This window comes from Coregonus clupeaformis, chromosome 8 (genome assembly GCF_020615455.1).
Source record: "Coregonus clupeaformis isolate EN_2021a chromosome 8, ASM2061545v1, whole genome shotgun sequence".
In the NCBI taxonomy this organism is placed as follows: Eukaryota; Metazoa; Chordata; class Actinopteri; order Salmoniformes; family Salmonidae; genus Coregonus; species Coregonus clupeaformis.
This window is the reverse complement of record NC_059199.1, coordinates 53,379,641-53,403,850: the sequence shown is the minus strand read 5'-3', so window position 1 is coordinate 53,403,850 and position 24,210 is coordinate 53,379,641. Positions and strand designations below refer to the sequence as shown.

General features: G+C 44.2%; 1 protein-coding gene across 5 annotated transcripts; it reads right to left on the bottom strand.

Moving 5' to 3' along the window:
- Nucleotides 1-8,442: 8,442 nt before the first annotated feature.
- LOC121571343 lies at nt 8,443-23,373 on the bottom strand. Of its 5 annotated transcripts, none has more exons than XM_045222075.1 (25): nt 23,086-23,373; nt 22,790-22,853; nt 22,275-22,337; nt 21,133-21,189; nt 20,676-20,753; nt 20,482-20,541; nt 20,329-20,391; nt 19,971-20,045; nt 19,712-19,786; nt 19,555-19,626; nt 19,391-19,459; nt 19,148-19,213; nt 16,779-16,850; nt 16,614-16,685; nt 16,450-16,527; nt 16,261-16,326; nt 14,984-15,067; nt 14,801-14,878; nt 14,545-14,598; nt 14,259-14,366; nt 14,029-14,068; nt 13,880-13,931; nt 13,251-13,665; nt 12,661-12,858; nt 8,443-9,691 (listed from the first exon to the last, which is right to left on the bottom strand). In XM_045222075.1, exons 2-25 carry the CDS (start codon nt 22,850-22,852, stop codon nt 9,419-9,421), a joined length of 2,331 nt encoding a protein of 776 aa, XP_045078010.1. In that variant the 5' UTR covers nt 22,853; nt 23,086-23,373; the 3' UTR covers nt 8,443-9,418. The 5 variants fall into 5 exon arrangements, with proteins under 5 accessions (XP_045078010.1, XP_045078011.1, XP_045078012.1 ...); XM_045222076.1 differs by having other exon boundaries at nt 19,391-19,456; XM_045222077.1 differs by having other exon boundaries at nt 19,712-19,777.
- Nucleotides 23,374-24,210: the final 837 nt, after the last annotated feature.

Sequence of the window (24,210 nt, the reverse complement as noted above, 5' to 3'; positions counted from 1 at the left end):
CATACAAAACAAGACACAGGGTACATTCAAGTGTCCTTTCAACCTCTCCAAAGTGTCCGAATGTGGTAATTGCACTGTTTTTGCACACTGGATGTGCCTAGTAGTTATTGTTCACTATAAAAACGAAATGCATACAACAACAACCTCTCTCAAACATACCTTGTAAGATGTTTGCTGTTTTGTGAAAACCTTGTGTAAAATAAACATTTTGACTCTTGGGGCTGGTGATCAATAATGGTAGGTCACAGGCAGACAAATAAGATATCCTCATGATCTGTGGAGTCCCTGCTTTTGGTGTGTTTCAACATATTCCGTGTTTACTTCGTTTATGCTTCACAATGCTAACCGGAATGTAGGTTGCAGCCGTCTTCAAATGAGGTCATCAGCTCGGCCTGTCCTTATAAATTTGCATGCACACATATGGTAGTAAATCATACCAAAGATTTGAAGGCACCGATCAATAGCCAAGATACCCATATTGGCACTGGAAAGGGGACAGGCCGGTGCACGAGCAGAGAAGGGTGTTGTGGGCATACTCCGCCCACGCCAGTCGCTGACTTAACGTAGCTGGGTTGCTGGAGGCGTAGCACCTCAGCACCCCCTCCAGATCCTGGTTGACGCGCTCCGTCTGCCTGTTCGACTGGGGATGGAAGCCAGAAGACAAGCTGACGGAGGCGCCGAGGCAGGTGGCGAACGCCTTCCACATCTTGGGGAAGGCCATGGACCCGGAAAACATGCTGCACCACCAACTTAGCCGTCTCCTGGGCGACGGGAGTTTGGGAAGGGGAATGAAGTGGGCAGCCTGTGAGAACCAGTCCACAACCACCAGGATGACTGTGTATCCATCAGAGGGCGGTAGGGCGGAAATGAAATCCAGCGAGATATGGGACCAGGGGCGCTTGGGGATAGGCAGGGGTCAGGATTGCTCCCACCGCAACGTCTGAAGCATCCACCTCCACAATGAACGGCAGGGACGTATCAGGATGCCATAGGACTGGGCCGATTAAGCGGCGCTTCGGGGGTCCAGGCGAAGGAGCGTACGCTCGTCTGGGTGAGGGCTGTCAGGGGAGCAGCTAGAGAGTTAAAATAGCGAATAAATCACCTATAACAATTAGCGAACCTTAAAAACCGTTTTAGTTGCTTGAGGGATGAGGGCTGGGGCAAATCCAGTACCGCGCTAACGTTGGCTGGTTCCATCCGTAGGTCCCCTCTGGGTGACGATGAACCCCAGGAAGGAGACTGTCTGTGTGGAACACACACTTCTCCGCCTTGACGTAGAGCTGGTGACGGAGAAGGCGTTGGAGGACCTGCCGAACGTGCTGCTGGTGTTCACTCATGTCCTTTGAAAAAACTAGGATGTCATGAAGACGCTGTAGTCGAGGAGGTCCCAGAGAACATCATTGAACACCGCAGGCACGTTGGCTAGACCGAACGGCATGACTTGGTACTCGTAATGCCCACTGGGTGTGTTAAAAGCCGTCTTCCACTCGTCCCCCTCCCGAATCCACACCAGCTTGTAGGCATTACGTAAGTCCAGCTTGGTGAAGACCCAGGCTGCCTGCAACAACTCGAATGCCGTCGTCATAAGGGAGAGTGGGTAGCGGTTCTTAACCGTGATGTCGTTGAGCGCCCAATAATCAATGAACTGCCACTGCCCACTGTCCACTGTCCTTTTTCCCCACGAAGAAGCCCGCGCGCGAGGTAGAGGGACGGATGTGACCCTCGACAAGTGCCTTGTCGATATAATCCCTTATGGCCAGCGTCTCTGGCCGGGACAAGGAAAACAATCGCCCTCGTGTGAGCATGGCGCCCGGCAGGAGATCGATAGCGCAGTCGTAAGGCCTGTGAGGAGGTAGGCCCTTGGCACGCCTCTTACTAAACACCTCCCCCAGATCCCAATACTCCCAGGGGAACGCCTGCCAGGTCTGGGCCGGTGACGGAGTCTGTAGCTGCCGTCCTACCGGTGGCAACCGCCGCTAGGGCGGTAGGCGGTTCGCAGTGCGGGACCTGGGGAAGAGGTGAGGACTGGTAAGTGGTCTGGGACGGTGGTTTGGGCTGATGAGAGGTCGGTGGAGCCTGGACCAGGACGGGGGCGGAGCCTCTTTCCAGGATGAGCCGCCCCGTGGACCAGCCAGGGGTGCCCGAGGACGAGGTGACACTCCGGAGAGTCCACAATGAAAAACTGGATATCCTCCCTTAGCGCCCCCCACCACCCGAACACGCACAGGGACAGTGCGCCTGGTGATGAAGCCCGACCCCAACGGCCGGCCGTCCAGGCCCATGACCGGAACCGGCTCGGAGAGGGATAGTAATGGAACGCTCCACCCCTGGGCCAGCCCTGCGTCCATCAGGTTTCCCGCGGCCCCAGAATCCACCAGTGCATGCGCCCGACGCGAAGCGCGGGCCCACTGAACCCTGACGGGGAGAAAAGTCTGGGAGTCTCTGGGTTTCGGTTCCGGCTCGCTAGCACGCCTCCCGATACTAACGGGCCCTCCCATTGGCTTCCCATGGCTTCTCCGGGCATGAGTCCCAGTGGTGACCTGCCGCAGTACTAGCAACGTCCCTGGCGCAGACGCCTCTGCCTCTCCATCCTGGACAAGCACGCCGCCCCCAGCTGCATAGCCTCCTCCTGAGGCGTCTCCTCCCTGAATTGGCGGAAAGCCTCCGGGTTGATAGGGAGACGCGGAGGCATGCCTTGCGTCATCCCTCTCTCATGCGCCCTCTCACGACGCCGATTGTCTACCCGCACCAAGAGTTCATCGAGGCCATCCAGTCGCTCAGGCAGCTCCCTGAAAGAGAGTTCGTCCTTTTTCCCCTCTGATAGCCCCTGGGTGTAAAGGACGACCAGGGCGGTCTCCTCCCATCCTGCCTCTCGAGCCCGGGTCCGGAACTCCATGGAGTAGTCCGCCACCGTGCGGTCACCCTGCCGACAGGCCGTGAGCCGCCTCCCGGCCTCATGCCCTGACACCACCCGAGAGGTGTCGAACACCTTGCGTAGCTCCCGGGTGAATTGGTAGGAGTTGGAGCACGCCGGAGATTGGCTCCCCCACTCCGCGGTATTCCAGGAAAGGGCCCGACCCGTCAACAGTGTGGTGATGTAGGCCACCCAGCCCTGCTCCGTTAGGAAGGAGGAGGGTTGTAGGCTGAATAACAGGGAACACTGGGTGAGGAATTTCCTGCAGCCCGGCGGGGTTCCTGCAATGTCGCAGGCGAGACTGGAGACACCGTTGCCACGGCTTCCACTCCACCGGGTGCCGGGGCTGGTCGGGTGTCCACCCGGCTCTGCACGGCCATCATCAGCTGCCGGATATTCTCGGTGATCTGCTGCAGGCTGCGGTCGTGTTGGTTCAGCATAGCTCCCTGTGTTGCCAATGCGCTGCGATACTGTGCTGCCTCCGCTGGGTCCATATTGGCTCAGTTTTCTGTAAGGGTTGGGGTGAGGTGTGACCCAGGTGTGGAGCAGGATATACAGTAGGCAGTAGGCAGAGATGGTGAAACAAGGATCTTTACTGGTGGTCCCGAAGCCAAAATACAAAATAACAAACTTATCACGATAAAAGAAAGGCAGAAAAAATAAGTCTCCAAAAACCGTCTGACAGCCAAAATACGAAATACTACCTAAGACTGAAACAAATAACGAAACAGGGAGAACACTTCTCAAGTACCTGTTCATAGGTCTCCGATCAGACACTGAGTAGTACTGCTGGACATAGAGAAACTAGCAGAGAAAACTGAGCAAGGGAACACAGGGAAGTGAGGATATAAATACACAGGTGAACAGATAGACACAGGTGAAACCAATAGGATGGTGATTAGTCCAGACTGTGAGTGAGGAGGTGCCTAAGGTTTTCGGAGGACGACACCTAGTGGGTCGCTCCGGAACTGCGACCCCCTCCTGTAACATCCAATCGACGACAGATATTCATGCGAATATTTGAAAACATGCATAAAGAAAATATGCACATTTTCCCACCAGCGAGTGGTGTTTCCATCAAACAGACTTGTTGCAGATAAAAGTCAGTGCGTGATGAGGAAGTGCACACAAAATGTACTTTTTCACTTTAGTTATCATGTAGGCCTACCGAGTAAAAGGCAAAAATTAAATGTGTTTCATCGCATTTTCAACTCTACCGATAGTTTTTTCACCAAAAATGTTGCGTTAAATTACAAAAGTGGCCGCCTGCCTACTCTGGTCTTGGCACATACACTCTAGCCAAGAGCTTGCAGATACAGTGCGGGTAGACTGTGTGGGTAGCCTAGTCTACGTGATGAGATTTTTATGCATAAGAGGGAGAATATTTTGATTTGTCAAACGCAGTCAAGCATCGATCATCATGTCACCAGAATAAAACACAGAATATTTATTGGAAAAGATCATCGATTTTACCATGTACTTTCACCACCCTGTGAAGTTCATCATAATTTATTTCATCTGTAGCCTAATAAACTGCATGGTTTCCTGAGTCATAGTGGGAGGAGCACAACCCTTATCATCGCGTGACTCCAAGTTTACTTGGAAATGATGGTTATTATATCAATATTTGCACATAAAGGCATTTCCACCACCCTTTCTCTTATCATTAATTTGACCGACACAAAAAGATCCCACCCTGTCGAACGAACAAATTATCTGTCAGCATTTATAAAATTGTACAGAAACTTCCTGTTTCCATTATGATATGACTTTACTCGCATAAAAACTGTGGATAGAAACATGGTTAGTGTCACAGAAGAGGAGTGTGTTTCCTTTCAGCGTATTGTTCAAACAGAATGGCAGCCTGAGGTATTTCAACCCTGTTTAGCTGTTTGGAGTGGGTAGTCTATGTCACCATGGCTCATAGAGTAGTTTACCTAGACAAATTGATGTTTGAGATTATGTTGGAGTTCTGTGGGACAGAAAAACAGGGGTACTTTAGACCTCATACTTTAGAACACATAGATTGTCCAAGGAACCTTGAAGAATTTAATGAAGATAATTTAAAGAGACAATTTATGTCTGGCTTTCTGGCTATGGGGATTAAATCACTTTCTTTGTCTTTTTTGACTGATGTTTCAGTCAGTTATGCACTCTATTCACCAAGTCCTGTCCATCACTGGGGGTGAACTCCCTGCCATCCAGGACCTCTATACCATGCGGTGTCAGAGGAAGGCCCTAAAAATTGTCAAAGACTCCAGCCACCCTAGTCATGGCCTGTTCTCTCTGCTACCGCACAGCAGGCGGTATCGGAGCGCCAAGTCTAGGTCCAAAAGGCTTCTTAACAGCTTCTACCCCCAAGCCATAAGACTCCTGAACATCATGGCTACCCAGACTATTTGCATTGATTTGGTAGAAATATGACAAAACGCAGAAAATAAGGTCAGGTTAAGATGGGCTTAGGAGATCTTATACGTTTTCTTCTATGAGATAATATGGTGGCCAGGGGCAGGTGTCGGGTCCTCTATCCGGCGGTAAGCACCCCCTCCTTGGGTTGGCCCATCCCTCTCTGGCCGTCTCCCCCACTCTTCCTGGTGCAGAGAGCAGGGTGATGTACTGGCTGCCTGGTGGTCGAGGGCAGGGGGTCGGCCCCCCTCTGCGGGGGACGACCTCACCCTCCCTGGGTCGGCCCCAGCCCTCTCTGGCCCTCTTCCCCATCTCGCTGGTGCAGGGAGCTGGCTGGATGTAGTGGCACCCCCTGGTGGCCGTGGGCAGGGGTCGGCCCCCTCTCCAGGTGTTGGCCCCCCTCTCCCTGGGTAGGCCCCATCTCTCTCTGGCCCTCTCCGCTGATCTCCCTAGTGCAGGGAGCTGGCTGGATGGAGTGGCGCCCCATTGCAGCCTTGGCAGCGGGCAGAGATTGGGCACCCTCTCCGGGGGTCGGCCCCCCTTCCCTGAGTTGGCCCCACCCCTCTCCGGCCCTCTCCCCCCATATCCCTTGGGCAGGGAGATGGCTGGATGAAGTGGCGCCCCGTGGTGGCTGCTGGCGGGGGTCGGGCAACCTCCCTAGGGAAGGGAGCTGGGTGGAAGTATTGGCGCCCCCTGGTTGCTGTGGGCGGGGGTTGGCTCCCCTCTCTGGGGGACGGCTCCCTTCCTTGGTCGACCTCAGCCCTCTCCCCTCATCTCTCTGGAGCAGGGAGCTGGCTGGATGTACTGGTGCCCCCTGGTGGCCGTGGGCGGGGGTAGGCCCCCCTGCCTGGGTCAGCCTCTGCCCTCTCTCTCCATATCCCTGGGGGAAGGGAGCTGGCTGGATGTAGTGGTGCCCCCGGGATCCAGTCCCCGGGGGTCGGCCCACCCAGTCTCTGGAGCGAGACTCTAGTCTCTGGGATAGAGCATTAATATCACCTGTAAATGCACACTGAACAGGTGTAGTGAACATGTATAAAAATTACCATAACAAGCGTTCTAATCACCTGTAAACGCACACTGAACATGGGTAATGAACACATATAAAAATGACCGTAACAAGCGTTCTAATCACCTATAAATGCACACTGAACACGTGTAATGAACACGTGTCAAAATGACCATAAAAAGCGTTCTAATCACCTGTCAATGGACACTGGACAGGTGTAAAGAATACGTGTAAAAATGACTTTTGACACTTGAAAAAAGCAAGTGAAAAATGACCATAACAAGTGTTAAGACGTGTTCCAGGTAAGACGATTTGAAACTTTTGGCTTTCCATACACATGAACAAATGTTTCACTGATAGAGGAATTTGTTAATGTGACTAAAGTATTACACCCTGAAAATTATAGGAATGTAATAGAATCATAAAACTACAATCTGATAATGTGTTAAGCTTAGTTAGAAGAAAAACAAGGGCTTTGGCTTATTTTCATATCTATGCTAGCAGGAAACAGGATGTGAAACTAGACACTGAAGAACATGTCCCCATCTTAGGTGTCTGTATAAGATACATATTTGCTCAGCAACAGACTATTATTATTTTTTTTTAATAAGTGTGAAATAGACACAGGAAAAGACGACTAGGTTGCTTCTTCAAGCTTACAGAGAAATGTGACAATTGCCTAAAGGGTGGTGACAAATGTGACAATTGCCTAGGAGCTTTCTCATTGGCCCACTTAGGGGTGTAGTAGAGGTATAAAAAACGTTGTGCATTCTATGATTTTCAGAGCGCTCTCAATGAATAAAGGCTGACCATTGCAGGATTGAGTCTTTGTTTAATTTATTTAAACTAAGAGATTTACAACCTCTTGGGAATTATTCAAAGACTTAAGAAGTAGTTGACTTCAACCATTTGAGATAACAAAATTCTCGTGACATTCACCAGGTCAGGGATTCGACCTAAAGACCTTTTGGCTACTGGCCCAGCACCCTAACCCCTAGGCTACCTGCCGCAGTTGCTTTTGTCGCAAAGACTGATAGTACATACAGTCAATTGGTTGTCCATCTCTGCTGTATACTTTTGCTAAGTATACATCTCTGCTGTATACTTAGCAAGGCGCTTATCTCTAATTGCTCCAGGGTTGACATTGATACTAGTGGTCCTGGGTAGCGCAGTTGTAACGCCAGGGTAGGGAGTTTGATTCCTGGGACCACCCATAAGCGCAGGTGTTTCATATATTGTACACTCAGTGTATATATTCATTTTTTAATCTATGTAGATGTCATCTTGAATCTGCAACATCTAAGTCTGACATTTTAATCAACAATATTACAATACAAATACATTATTTAAAATATATTACTATTCAACTACATGTTTTAAAACCTATATATTTCACAGTAGGGGGAAGTGGGGTAAGTTGTGGAAGGGTTAGTTGCGCAACCCCTTGTTTCTAGGAAACCATACACAAAATTAATCATGTGACAAATACTTTGGAGTCTTCGGAAGAACCCACATGGAAAAAGTGTTAAACAAGTTAGGTCCAAAAAAAAGATTTTCACAAAGTCATTTGTGTTATAGGTTTCATCATGCTTGTATCCAGTGGTGGAAAAAGTACCCAATTGTCATACTTGAGTAAAAGTAAAGATACCTTAATAGAAAATGACTCAAGTAAAAGTCACCCAGTAAAATACTACTTGAGTAAAAGTCTAAAAGTATTTGGTTTTAAATATACTTAAGTATCAAAAGTAAATGTAATTGCTAAAATGTACTTAAGTATCAAAAGTAAAAGTATAAATAATTTTAAATTCCTTATATTAAGCAAAGCAGATGGCCACATTTCTAGTTTTTATTTTATTTTTATTGACGGATAGCCAGGGGCATGCTCCAACTCAGACATCATTTACAAACAGAGCATGTATTTAGTGAGTCCCCCAGATCAGAGGCAGTAGGGATGACCAGGGATGTTCTGTTAGTAAATATGTGAATTAGACCATTTTCCTGTCCTGCTAAGCATTCAAAATGTAACAAGTGCTTTTGGGTGTCAGGGTAAAATGTATGAAGTAGAAAGTACATCATTTTCTTTAGGAATGTAGTGAAGTAAAAGTTAGTAAAGTAAAGTACAGATACCCCCAAAAAACTACTTGAGTAGTACTTTAAAGTATTTTTACATAAGTACTTTACACCACTGCTTGTACCTAAACTAAAGTTTATCATTTTATACATCATTTGAGGTCTTTATAAGCTACAATATGAAGTCTTAAATCTAACATGAAAGTGCATCCTTGTGTGGGCTAATATAGTCAAAATGGTGGCTTTGGGGTAAATTGTGCAATTTGGCAAGGGGTAAATTGTACAATTTGGCAAGGGGCAAATTGAGCCATTGGCTAATCAATATACCCCATACAAATGATGATTACATTGTCAGTTTTATGCATAACAAGTTTTGTTTTTTGAAGAAGTAGGATTAATCATATTCAAATGATGATAAATGCCTTTCTCAGTTGGGTTCACCCCCCTCTAGGCCACAATTGAAGTGTTTTCTTCCCAGGCGTAATGCAAGGCATCATCACTGGGATATGAGGTTAAACCAGGGCCTGAGCCTATGTTAAAAGTATTTTAAAAAGTTGTTTTTGGACAAGCTATGGTTTTCAAAACCGTTATGTTTACATTCATTCTGATTATTTCCAGGGATACATGACATCCTGAAATATATGTAGATATCTTTGTTAGAAAGAATGCTATATTTACCTTGACATAGTGATGCTGAATGTAAAGAATGGCTCAACATACCCAAGTCTCCCCTACTGAACACCCATAAAAATGTGCTAAATACAGAAATAGGAAGACTAGTGACACCATCAGTGTTATATTAAATAAGGCACTACATTCTCAACTGAAAAATAAAATGGCAATTTGACAAGGTTTGGCCACGTCAAAACATTCTAGGCACCTTTTTCTGGCTGAAACATAGGACATATAATATGTATATTGCATGTAATGGAGTAGGTAACAAAACAAATTGGTCTCAATATTTGGTCAAAAGCTTTAGGTTTCACAACCCCAAACTTCCTTCACTCCCTCTCTTCCTTCACTCATTCTTCCAGCTGGGCCAGTTTCTCTGAATCAGACTCGTACACCTCCTCCTCCTCTTCCTCCACCTCAATCCCATCCATAGTTTTCTGCAGTTGCTCTTTGATGCGGTTGAGCTCCAACAGTCCATTCTGCAGATCCTTACACACTTCCCTGATCTTCCCAGCAAACTCCGTCTTGGCTCCCTTGTTGAGCTCGATGGAGTCCTTGGCCAGGAAGAAGACATCCAGGGCCAGGAAGAGACCTGACATTACTCCTGTGGTGAGACTCATCACCTAAAAAAATAAATTAAAAATAAGAACAAGCAAATCAGCACATGGAGAACATCAAGAATTTAACCATTTGTGATCCATTTTATATTGTTTGTTTTGATCAGTGATTTGTTTTCTTGTTATTTCCTTTTCCCTATTTTAAACCCCATCTAGGGACGGATGCTGCAAATTAGCACCAGCTAAAGCATGATGGTGCAATGCATCTGCCTGTCGATGATTAAATGTGTAAATGTTTTAATTGTACAGTGGGGAAAAAAAGTATTTAGTCAGCCACCAATTGTGCAAGTTCTCCCACTTAAAAAGATGAGAGAGGCCTGTAATTTTCATCATAGGTACACGTCAACTATGACAGACAAATTGAGGAATTTTTTTTCCAGAAAATCACATTGTAGGATTTTTAATGAATTTATTTGCAAATGATGGTGGAAAATTAGTATTTGGTCACCTACAAACAAGCAAGATTTCTGCCTCTCACAGACCTGTAACTTCGTCTTTAAGAGGCTCCTCTGTCCTCCACTCGTTACCTGTATTAATGGCACCTGTTTGAACTTGTTATCAGTATAAAAGACACCTGTCCACAACCTCAAACAGTCACACTCCAAACTCCACTATGGCCAAGACCAAAGAGCTATCAAAGGACACCAGAAACAAAATTGTAGACCTGCACCAGGCTGGGAAGACTGAATCTGCAATAGGTAAGCAGCTTGGTTTGAAGAAATCAACTGTGGGAGCAATTATTAGGAAATGGAAGACATACAAGACCACTGATAATCTCCCTCGATCTGGGGCTCCACACAAGATCTCACCCCGTGGGGTCAAAATGATCACAAGAACGGTGAGCAAAAATCCCAGAACCACACGGGGGGGACCTAGTAAATGACCTGCAGAGAGCTGGGACCAAAGTAACAAAGCCTACCATCAGTAACACACTACGCCGCCAGGGACTAAAATCCTGCAGTGCCAGACGTGTCCCCCTGCTTAAGCCAGTACATGTCCAGGCCCGTCTGAAGTTTGCTAGAGTGCATTTGGATGATCCAGAAGAGGATTGGGAGAATGTCATATGGTCAGATGAAACCAAAATATAACTTTTTGGTAAAAACTAAACTCGTCGTGTTTGGAGGACAAAGAATGCTGAGTTGCATCCAAAGAACACCATACCTACTGTGAAGCATGGTGGTGGAAACATCATGCTTTGGGGCTGTTTTTCTGCAAAGGGACCAGGACGACTGATCCATGTAAAGGAAAGAATGAATGGGGCCATGTATCGTGAGGTTTTGAGTGAAAACCTCCTTCCATCAGCAAGGGCATTGAAGATGAAACGTGGCTGGGTCTTTCAGCATGACAATGATCCCAAACACACCGCCCGGGCAACGAAGGAGTGGCTTCGTAAGAAGCATTTCAAGGTCCTGGAGTGGCCTAGCCAGTCTCCAGATCTCAACCCCATAGAAAATCTTTGGAGGGAGTTGAAAGTCCGTGTTGCCCAGCGACAGCCCCAAAACATCACTGCTCTAGAGGAGATCTGCATGGAGGAATGGGCCAAAATACCAGCAACAGTGTGTGAAAACCTTGTGAAGACTTACAGAAAACGTTTGACCTGTGTCATTGCCAACAAAGGGTATATAACAAAGTATTGAGAAACTTTTGTTATTGACCAAATACTTATTTTCCACCATAATTTGCAAATAAATTCATAAAAAATCCTACAATGTGATTTTCTGGATTTTCTTTTCTCATTTTGTCTGTCATAGTTGACGTGTACCTATGATGAAAATTACAGGCCTCTCTCATCTTTTTAAGTGGGAGAACTTGCACAATTGGTGGCTGACTAAATACTTTTTTCCCCCACTGTATCTGTCCTAGGGATGTGACAAATTGAGAATTTTTCTTAATGTTTAAAACCTATATTTTTAAATCTGTTTTCCGTTAAAACGATAAGAAAATGTCTTAACATTCCATGTGAATTCACAATGCAGCTGCGCAAGGAACGGTTTGGGTCTCACGATGCTTCCGTTTCAGATGGTTAAGCATTGCACCTGTACTACCATTACTGTACCTCAATTCCACTTGCAAAGTCTGCATTTCCTTTCATTTAACTTATCAAAGTATTGCCATAAAGGACTTCACAGCTGTCGCTTAACTGTTAACGACGTAGTAGTGGAGATTCGACTCCAAAATAATTGACTCCTTGCACGTCGACTCCCGGTGTTGACTCCCATTTCTATGGCAAAATTCGATTCCGTTAGGATCAAGAAGATTTAAATACTGCTAGTTTTCCCAGAAAACTGCCCTTTTCGTCCTCATGCTAGCTAGCAGTAGCCACCACAGCCTTTTTGGAATGGCAGGAAGCCAATCAGCTCCTTTGTTGTTCAATACGACGTGCATTCCATAATGGCTGCTGTGGCTACTGCTATCTAGCATGAGAACGAAAAGGTCAGTTTCCCAGGAAAACTAGCAGTATTTCAATCTTCTCGATGGAGCAGTATGGATAAAGGTACAATTTGCAGTACAGTGACATATACCATCCCTGCATTGACGTTTTTTGACCCATATCTCGCATCGGCTCCACGGTGTCTTAATATAACCATGATTGCGTTCTCACCCCAGTGCAGATCAGTGTAAACAAGCGTAACGGTAGGGTCAGTATCTTCTGGCAAGGTAATCTGTATCTAGCAACGTCTTGTATGCCTCGCAAATTCACCAAAGTAGCCTACAGTTTGCCTCTTCCTCTCTGGTTTTATTTAAATTATGCAACTTTCCCCAGGCCTTTATAGCTTATCGTCTAGTTAGGCTATAACACAGAAAATAATATGTTTTGTGATAACTGCACTGTGATTTTAATTTTGTGGGGCGAAAAAATCTTTTTTTCTTAATGTTAAGTATCCCAATTTAGTTTAAATATTTGAACGTTTAAACGTTCACGTCCCTAATCTGTCCCTAACAAATAATGTACTATCATCATCATCATCATGTACCTGGGCGGCCTTGGCCGCGCCGCCTGCCACGTTGAGAACCTGCACGGTGTTGATCAGACTTTCTGTGTTGATTAGTAATGCCTTGCCGGCCCGGCCACCTTCCTTCATCACGTGTTTGACATTCTGGTTGAGGTATTTCTTAGAGATGCTGTCCACGTACTGGTCAAAGTCCCACTCCTCCAGGGTCTCCATACCGACCTGGGGTGGATGGAGAGAGATGGAGAAAGAGAGAGCGCAAGGGAGAAATAAAAGGGAGAGTAAGAAAAGAAGCAACAACATGATATAAAGTCAAAGGTCAAGACATTCCTTGGTCAAGTCATACCTTGATTACATTGAGACACGATCACGTTTCTTTTTTATTTGTGGGAATACATGGGAACAGATTTCCTAAACTAAACTCATTTTTTGCTGAATTCCTGGTGATTTTACAGTCTTTTTTTTACTTAAAAACAAAATTATAAAGAAAGGCAGGCAGACTGGCAGACTACCAACATTTGGGGGGCCAAAAGAAATCACTAGCGGGCCAGTTTTGGCATGTGGGCCGCATGTTGCCGACCCCTGATCTAAGGGCAACTCCACCCTACACCCACCTGCAAAAAGTCCAGACACTCCTTGATATCCTTCATCTCCTCCTGGTAATCCTGAATCATCTTCTCCACCTTCTTCCTGTCTGTCTTGGAGTGCACCGTATCGGTAATATTCGCAGAAGCTGACGCTACCCCCCCCGCCGTCGCGACGCCGATGCCCACTGCCGTGACGATGAGCGACGTTCCCATGGTGAACGGCGCCAAGATGAGGCCGGTGATAGTGGTGATGCTCCCGGCAACGCTGGCGACTCCACCCCCCACGCTGGCCTTCACAGTCCTCTTGTGGAAGCTGTCGGCGGCGTCAGCCAATGATAGGAGCTCCAGGATGCGTTGCTGTAAGGAGGCACCGCGCTGGTTGAAGAGGCGCACGAACAGACGGGCCGCCATGAAGACACGGTCCGCCACCGCCTCCACTGCCCTGAGAGAGAGGGGAAGGAGGAGAAAGAGAGTGATGGAAAAAGGGAAGGAGAAGTAAGAATCCTGGAGAAGTAAGCCTGATCTTACACTATAAATATCATTTCTCGGTGTTATGAAGTTCAGTTGGGTTCCCTAAAGACGTGTAATACACATTGCCTGAAATCTCACATTGACAATTTATCTTAAAACGACATAACCAATGGGTAAATACTTACATCTCTCCTTCATCCGCTTCAAAGGTGTTGGACTCATTCCACGTTTCCCAACCTAGGGGGAGCAGAGATATAACCTGTAGTTACTGTAAACAACGACAGGAGAACACACATACACACTGGTGAAAAATAGTGCTTTATGCCAAACATACCCTCTACTGTTTTCCACCAATCCATAAGGCCTTCCTCATTCTGAGAATAAAATACTATTAGTCACATACACATAATGCAGTATGAATGCACAAACAAGGTATAGTGTCATACTGAGTAATATGTTGTAAGGTTATATTGCGATTTAAGGCATACATGTTCAATAACCACCGTCCAGTGTCATAGTAAATTATGAAGTATCATAATGCAACATAGTACATGTGATACATACATCCTCACTGTCCAGTGGGTTTCCTTCACTAGGTACTGGCACTGCAGCCATCTCCAGTTTCTGGACCTCCACTATGCCCACCTGGGCTGTGGGCTGAGCATCAGTATTCTGTATGAAAATAAAGATGAATATAAGTGAAGATATTATTAAATTGTAATATTATTATTATTCATATGAACATTAAGAAAGAACATTATTATTATTCATATGAACATTAAGAAAGAACACCTAGAGTAAAAAAGACAGGCATGACTAAGACCAAAAGGAAGAGTGAAAATATGGTTACTGTAGCTCCGTAGCCAAACAGGGTACCAGGGAGAATCCTTCGGATTCGGAATGTCTACCAGAGAGACAAACAGACAGAAACATAACAACACACCCTGTGAAGAGGCCCTATGTAGATGATGTACTTAAATAAGATGATAGTATTATAGTGTGGTACTTTGTGACAACTGCTGATGTAAAATGACTTTTTAAAATACATTTGATGAATTGTATAATATAATAGTCATAATAGTATGTTTTTTTTTTAAGTTACATACCCCAGTCCTTTTCTTATTTTCTTGTGGAGGTTCACTTTTCACTGAAAACATTGCGTCATTGTCTGTGTACCACACGCTCTGTAACAAGTCATGGAGTAAGTTGTCATTTTGGCTAACCCTGTACGTGAAATATACACCTGCATTTGATTTTGCAGTTGGGACATCATAGACGTGTTGTTGTACCTGATTCTCTGTAGGGGGTAAGACGTTGGTGTCATTCAGACTGTCAGAACTGGAGGATGAATCACTGTGTAACGGCTGAGTCTCCTGAAATGAAGGGAGAGGGAGGAAGGGAGTGAGAGGAAGAGAGGGGGAGTATTTAAATAATAATAATAATAATAATAATAATATACCATTTAGCAGACGCTTTTATCCAAAGCGACTTACAGTCATGTGCGCATACATTTTTACGTATGGGTGGTCCCGGGGATCGAACCCACTACCCTGGCGTTACAAGCGCCATGCTCTACCAATTAAATATTTGCCATTTTGCATATAGTGACATTCTACCAGTCAGTCTAAACCAGTGTTTCACAAACCTCTCCTCGAGTACCCCCAGCCAGTCCACGTCTTTGATTTATTCCAGAACTAGCACAGCTGATTCAAACGGCCTCTTAATCATCAAACCCTTCATTAGTTGGATCAGCAGTGCTAGTTCTGGAATATATCAAATAACTGGACTGGCTGGGGTTACTCCAGGACAGGTTTGGGAAACACTAGTCTAAACTATTGGAGCTTCCTTTGCAGTACAACAAGGGTCAGTAGACTACCTGGGTTTGTGTTGTAGATGCAGTACAACAAGGGTGAGTAGACTACCTGGGTTTGTGTTGTAGATGCAGTACAACAAGGGTGAGTAGACTACCTGGGTTTGTGTTGTAGATGCAGTACAACAAGGGTGAGTAGACTACCTGGGTTTGTGTTGTAGACGCAGTACAACAAGGGTGAGTAGACTACCTGGGTTTGTGTTGTAGATGCAGTACAACAAGGGAAAGTAGACTACCTGGGTTTGTGTTGTAGATGCAGTACAACAAGGGTCAGTAGACTACCTGGGTTTGTGTTGTAGACGCAGTACAACAAGGGTGTGTAGACTACCAGGGTTTGTGTTGTAGACGCAGTACAACAAGGGTGAGTAGACTACCTGGGTTTGTGTTGTAGACGCAGTACAACAAGGGTGAGTAGACTACCTGGGTTTGTGTTGTAGACGCAGTACAACAAGGGTGAGTAGACTACCTGGGTTTGTGTTGTAGACGCAGTACAACAAGGGTCAGTAGACTACCTGGGTTTGTGTTGTAGACGCAGTACAACAAGGGTCAGTAGACTACCTGGGTTTGTGTTGTAGATGCAGTACAACAAGGGTAAGTAGACTACCTGGGTTTGTGTTGTAGACGCAGTACAACAAGGGTGAGTAGACTACCTGGGTTTGTGTTGTAGATGCAGTACAACAAGGGTGAGTAGACTACCTGGGTTTGTGTTGTAGATTTGAATGGGTTGACTTTCTGCATCATTCCCTTGAACATCCCAGGGTTCTGAAAAACCAGGTGAACACAGAAATCACTTAGTAGTGATAATAAAAATGTTCCTCTACCAGCACTGTTGTATTTCTATACTAAGAAGATGTATGCCTCAGCACCAAGGATAAACGGGTTTACCTCTTTGCCTGCAAAACTGTTATTCTCAGCCAGACTGCCAGCACTGGAGGACAAATCACTGTGTATGGACTGGGTGTCCTGAAAAGAAAGGAGAGAAAATAGTAGATTTCATATTTAGCATAACTTTGCAATATGATACAGGTTGATCATCATATCATGACTACCTGATTCGGTGTTGTAGATTTGAAAGGGTTGACTTTTTGCATCATTCCCATAAACATTCCAGGATTCTGCTGCTGCAAAACACAAGGCAAACAAATCTTCTGTATGACAGCAAAAAAAAACATCTTCATCAGTATTGCTTATTTATGCCTCATGAACAGGTTTACCGGTTTGCTTTCTGGTAGCTTTGCTGTGACGTGGTGATCCACAGTGTCCGTTGGAACGTCTTCCTTTCTCACCTAAAATACACACAAATGGATACCAAATGTAAATAGGAAAGCCTGGTGTTCTGGTAACCTTGTACCTGTGCAGTTTACAGGTGGGACATTTCATGGATAGGTGTAGATGCTATATACTAACTTTTTGACTCATCACATATGCTGCTGCTAGTATTTACTGTCACTTTATTCCTAGTTACACAGTTGAAGTCAGAAGTTTACATACACCTTAAACAAATACATTTAAACTCAGTTTTTCACAATTCCAGACATTTAATCCTAGTAAAAATTCCCTTTCTTAGGTCAGTTAGGATCACCACTTTAGTTTAAGAATGTGACATGTCAGAATAATACATTTTTTACATTACATTTTAGTCATTTAGCAGACGCTCTTATCCAGAGCGACTTACAGGAGCAATTAGGGTTAAGTGCCTTGCTCAAGGGCACATCGGCAGATTTTTCACCTAGTCGGCTCGGGGATTAGAACCAGCGACCTTTCGGTTACTGGCACAACGCTCTTAACCATTTATTTCAGCTTTTATTTCTTTCATCACATTCCCAGTGGGTCAGAAGATTACATACACTCAATTAGTATTTGGTAGCTTTGCCTTTAAATTGTTTAACTTGGGTCAAACGTGTCAGGTAGCCTTCCACAAGCTTGCCAGAATAAGTTGGGTGAATTTTGGCCCATTCCTCCTGACAGAGCTGGTGTAACTGAGTCAGGTTTGTAGGCCTCCTTGCTCGCACACGCTTTTTCAGTTCTGCCCACACATTTTCTATAGGATTGAGGTCAGGGCTTTGTGATGGCCACTCCAATACCTTGACTTTGTTGTCCTTAAGCCATTTTGCCACAACTTTGGAAGTGTGCTTGTGGTTGCATTGTCCATTTGGAAGACCCATTTGCGACCAAGCTTTAACTTCCTGACTGATGTCTTGAGATGTTGCTTCAATATATCCACATAATTTTCCTTCCTCATGATGCCATCTATTTTGTGAAGTGCACCAATCCCTCTAGCAGCAAAGCACCCCCACAGCATGATGCTGCCACCCCCGTGCTTCACGGTTGGGATGGTGCTATTCGGCTTGCAAGCACCCCCTTTTTCCTCCAACACAATGGTCATTATGGCCAAACAGTTCTATCTTTGTTTCATCAGACCAGAGGACATTTCTCCAAAAAGTACGATCTTTGTCCCCATGTGCAGTTGCAAACCGTAGTCTGGCTTGTTTATGGTGGTTTTGGAGCAGTGGCTTCTTCCTGCTAAGCGGCCTTTCAGGTTATGTCGATATAGGACTCGTTTTACTGTGGATATAGATACTTTTGTACCCGTTTCCTCCAGCATCTTCACAAGGACCTTTGCTGTTCTTCTGGGATTGATTTGCACTTTTCGCACCAAAGTATGTTCATCTCTAGGAGACAGAACGCATCTCCTTCCTGAGCGGTATGATGGCTGCGTGGTCCCATGGTGTTTATACTTGCATACTATTGTTTGTACAGATGAACGTGGTACCTTCAGGCGTTTGGAAATTGCTCCCAAGGATGAACCAGACTTGTGGAGGTCTACAATTGTTTTTCTGAGGTCTTGGGTGATTTCTTTTGATTTTCCCATGATATCAAGCAAAGAGGCACTGAGTTTGAAGGAAGGTCTTGAAATACATCCACAGGTACAACTCCCATTGACTCAAATTATGTCCATTAGCCTATCAGAAGATTCTAAAGCCATGACATAATTTTCTGTAATTTTACAAGCTGTTTAAAAAGGCACAGTCAACTTAGTGTATGTAAACTTCTGACCCACTGGAATTGTGATAAAGTGAATTATAAGTGAAATAATCTGTCTGTAAACAATTGTTGGAAAAATTACTTGTGTCATGCACAAAGCAGATGTCCAAACCGACTTGCCAAAACTATAGTTTGTTAACAAGAAATTTGTGGAGTGGTTGAAAAACAAGTTTTAATGACTCCAACCTAAGTATGTGTAAACTTCCAACTTCAACTGTATGTACATACAGTATCTACCTCAATTACCATGTACCCCTTCACATTGACTCGGTACCCTGTGTATATAGCCAAGTTATCTTTACTCTTTGGGTATCTATTATTACTTTTATTATTATGCGTTTTACTTTTTCTATTAATTCTCTATGTTCTTTCTCTCTACATTGTTGGGAAGGGCCCGTAAGGTGAGTAGGTGTGTCCAAACTCTTGACTGGTACTATATATATATATATATATATATATATATATATATATATATATATATATATATATATATATATATTTAGTATTTTAGTTTTTTTGTAGAGATGTTGTATTGTACCTGTTTTCCTGTGGAAGCCAAACTGTCAGCACTGGAGGCCAGATTGCTGTGTATGGACAGAGTATCCTGAAAAAGAGGACAAAGGGAGAAATCAGGAAAAGAGGGAGTTTGCTTATTTAGCACAACTAGGTATTTTGCATAACCAAAACCATCAGTCCCAAATTATGTAATTGCAATATGATACAGCATTATCATCATCACTGTCACTACCACCATCATCATCATTATCACCATTATAAGTACCTGTGTCTGTGCAGTAGATTTGAATGGGTTGACTTTCTGCATCATTCCCGTGAACATTCCAGGGTTCTGCTAAATCAAACCACATGGCACACAAATCCCTTTCAGGATGATCAACCCTTAAAGTTATTCAACTCATTATACTGTACATTGATAAACATCTTTACCTGCTTGGCTTCAGGTAGCTTCGCTGTCACTTGGTGATCTACAGTGTCTGTTGAAGGGTCCTCCTTTCTCACCTGAAACACAAGCAAATAGATACCAAATGCACAGAATAGTCTTCAATAGATTACAGGTAGGACATTATTTTGACATGTGTTGTACCTGTCTTTCTGTTGAGCTGTTCTCAGCCAGACTGCCAGCACTGGAGGACAGATCACTGTGTATCGACTGAGTGTCCTCAAACATAAGGAAAGAGAGCGAAAAATAGGGTATTTGAATATTTGCCGCTTTGCATTAGTAATGTTATTCTAATTATCAGTCCAAAATAAAAATAAAACGTATTTGCAATATGATACAGGGTGACCAAATGTATTTCATGAGACAACTGTAATGTGACTAGTGAACTCATCATCTTCACTACCTGTGTCTGTGCTGTAGATTTGAAAGGATTGACTTTCTGCATCATTCCCGTGAACATTCCAGGGTTCTGGACGACCTAAAAGGTGCACACGTGACACACAAAACACTTTCAGTACAGCAGCAATAATAAAATTTTACTCTACACACTAATATAGTCCTATACTCTGTAGCTCAGTTGGTAGAGCATGGCGTTTGCAACGCCAGGGTTGTGGGTTCGATTCCCACGGGGGGCCAGTATGAAAATGTATGCACTCACTAACTGTAAGTCGCTCTGGATAAGAGCGTCTGCTAAATGACTAAAATGTAAATATACTAAGGATAATGATGCTTTAGATCCAAGGATGAACAGACAGGTTTACCTGTTTGCCTTCTGGTAGCTTTTCCTGATCCACAGTGTCTTTTGGAGGGTCCTCTTTTCTCACCTAAAAACACAAACACACACAAATGGGTACTAAATATAAAGAACATAGTGTTGAACAACATAGTATGATGAAGTGGATTATAGGTAATACCTGTGTAGAGGACTTGAATGGGTTGACTTTCTGTGTTACTCCTTTAAACATACCCGGGTTCTGCAACACATACAAGCATCATGGTTCCCTCAATTATATCACACATATCTTATTTTTTTATTAATAACGAAAAGGAACAGAAGTCTGACAAGTCGGATTAGTTTAGATACAGAGTATGCAGAGCAGAAATCTACCTGTTTCGTGTCAGGGACATTTCTATCCACAGTCTTCTCTGACACTGGATCTGTAGCTGTACTGGCTGTAGAGGAGGTCTGGGTGGAAGAGAAGGATCAATGAGGATCTTTGGTGTTTGTTTCCACTAAAAATAGTAGCCTGGGCCTGTATTTATAAAGCGTCTCAGAGTAGGAGTGCTGATATAGGATGACACTCTCCCTATCTTACTCATTATGATCTGAAAGGCAAAACTGATCCTAGATCAGCACTCCTACTGTGAGACACTTTTTGAATACAGGCCCTGGTCCCAGATCAGTTTATCCTGCCTTGCCAAATAGAAATAGATTATATTTCTATGCCTTGCCAACTTCTACGGTCGTTGGTGACAATGACCTTAGGAGTTTGCAAAGCAGAACAAACTGATCTGGGACCAGGAAATGAAAATAGTAATCTATTTAACATTACTGATGTAGTAACCTGTGTTGTGGTTTTGAACGGATTAACTTTCTGCATGACTCCCATCACCCCAGTCCTCTGTGTGAAACAAACAAACAAAAACACAACTCATCACAAAATCTACTTACAATGGGCAGGGAGAGCGTGCTTAGTTGTAGCCTTTTATAACCTTGTTTTTGGGGAGCAGCTCACTCTTGACATCATTGTTATTCTACTCAAAACAATCAGTTGATAATGGTTAACAGTCAATTGCATCGTATGTAAAAACAACACAAACGTTTTGTTGGTGTTGTGTTTACAGACAATACAATGGGGATGTATTAGCTGGAATTCCATTTCAACTTACTGTGCCGGTGGGCAGGAAGGTTGGTCATTATGATGGGGGGAATTTGAGACAAAATATCTAAAGGATGGTATTATTTAACAGACTTCCAAAACGTGGGTGTGTTGTAGACCCACTTCCTCTTTGCATACCGCATGTCCAAATAAAAGTCCCACATGTTATTCCTTTTTTGTCCACTTATGACGCATGTGCAGGACTTTTATTTTGACATGAGGTAAGCAGAGAGGAAGTTGGTCTACAAGACACCCATGTTTGGAAAGTCTGTTTAATAATGCGATCCTTAAGATATTTTGTCTCAAATTACCCCCGTCATAATAACAAGTGTCCTGCCCACTGGCACAGTAAGTTGAAATGGAATTGTATTTAACTTCTGCCTTAACGCGGACTGTTTTTGTGCAACCCAATACAATTGAAAGCAACGCTAGTGTATGTAAATACACCTGCGTTGCTAAAAGCAGCTAGGGATGTGTGAGCACGTATGGTGATGACAGTGTGTGTGTACACGTTTTACTATACTTGTGAGTATCAGAAGTCCTCACAAGAATAGTAAACCAACTGAAATTCAGAGAAGTGAGGACATTTTGCCAGTCCCCACTTGTAAAAAATGCTATTTTAGGCTTAGGGTTAAGGGTCAGTGGTTAGGTTTAGGGTTAGGGAAAATAGGATTTTGAATAGGAATCAATTGTTGGTCCCCAAAAAGTCCTCACAAGTATAGTAAGACAAAGCTGTGTGTGTGTGTGTGTGTGTGTGTGTGTGTGTGTGTGTGTGTGTGTGTGTGTGTGTGTGTGTGTGACTACAGCATTGTAAGTCTCTCTTATACCTGTGAGTTACCGCTAGTATCATTGTCCTTGTTCAAGCTGTGTGTGGTTGTGTTGCTCATCTCCTGTGGACAGAGAGAACACATCAATATCATGGACCAAATGAATGAATTGATGAAAAACAAAAACAACTAACAAAGAAACACTATTCGTCCATTCAATAGGACACTTTTGTATCAGTATTCACACAACCACATACACACATAACATGAGCTCACTGGATTCAATGGGGGGGCAATATGGACAGAAATCCTGAATTTATGCGATAACGATAAATAAAACGATAAGTTTATAACATTACTGTACATAACAGTTTTTACAAACTGGTTGTAGACATCAATTGTCCCAATCAACCATATTAACAAACATTTCATTTTCTAACTTCACATTTCTCTAGTATAGGCTACTTATCGTAATGAACGAGATCAGGAAAATGCCTGCTATAAGTGATCGGTAGGGTCGATACTTTTCGGTTTATGGTCCCAGCTCTAGCGTGTGTATTAAATCAGTGTCCTACCTCACTACTGGGTCTGGGTGGAATCACTGGAGTATCCTTGTTGTCCCTTCGCGGAATATTCATACTATGTTACATATACAAAGGTGACACATGAGAAACACATGATTCGAACAGGACACAGAACACACACACACACACAGGTAGTATAGCGTTATTGTGTTATATGTGTCCCTATAACCACTGATACTGGGTCACATACATAACTACCTTGAGTTGACTTTGACTTTGCTAAGCAATGTCAATACACAACACGATTGGGATATATTTAGCCTACTACAATAGCGTTGGTCGCCTACCTTTATATGGCACGTCGAGTCGGTGTATAAATGTAGGTGTTTTATTTGAGGTGTTACAGTAGGGCTGTAGAAAACGCGAAGGAAAAAACTTCTGCAATTCCGTCACTTCCCTGATGACTTGTCAAACTCATTTTGCAGCGAAGGGAACTAGCCTACTGACGCGGAATAGAGGCAACACAAACTTGACTGCATTCAACTTTGTTCTTTCTGCTCCGGTTTATGATGAGCTCATTTTATCGCAAAGGGGAGCAATACACTAGACCCTCGAGTCGAGTCCTGTTTCTGCGCTTTGTGAAAAGTTTGAGATGTAAGAATTAAGAAGACCCGCCCACGGGTATTGATATTGCGCTCAGAGTTATTGAGGGGGCTCGATTAATCTGGCCCGGGGTACACCGGGGTATATCCCGTCACGTCATCGGGCGAAAGCGGGGAGGGTGGAGCGCCCTTCTCAAATCACACAGTAATTTGCGCCTCTCGGTCATGTTGTCAACAAGGTTGCATGGTGCATCATCCAGAAACATACATCCCTTCCATAAAATAGAATTTTGAATTTTCAAACTACCATTCATTGGGATGGCAGATAACACGTTTCTATCAAAAGCAATCGCGTTTGCATGTGAAACCACAGAATCCTACTCATTACTACATGTGCTTAATTACGTAACTTTTGTTTTAAGTCGAGCCGACTTTGCCTTCTGACAGAGTGGAGCACCTGTCCCACTTAGCTATAATAAGAACTAGAAACTGCCTCCAATATGTCCAACCATTGTTTTCAATATAATCTACTCTCTGTCGCACACGACGTTTCGTGGGGGTGACATCTTGCTGGTTCCCGTTTCAGGAGCACATTAGTACATGCACACTAGCACTGGAGGCCAGCCTGACGCCTGATGTCCACCAGATGCAAATGAGTTTTGTTTTTCCGGATGTCTAGCCTGCCTTTTCCCTACTTAACGCCCAAGTCATTCGCTTCAACACTAACTAAAAGCTAGCTAGGTGGAGTCTGTGTGTACTTCTGTTTGTACCACCGCATGGTAAAACAACGCACAAACTGAAAATATTGAATGCATATGGTACACAGAACGCACCATAAAGTTGTGGACTGCTCCATTGACAATTAATTAC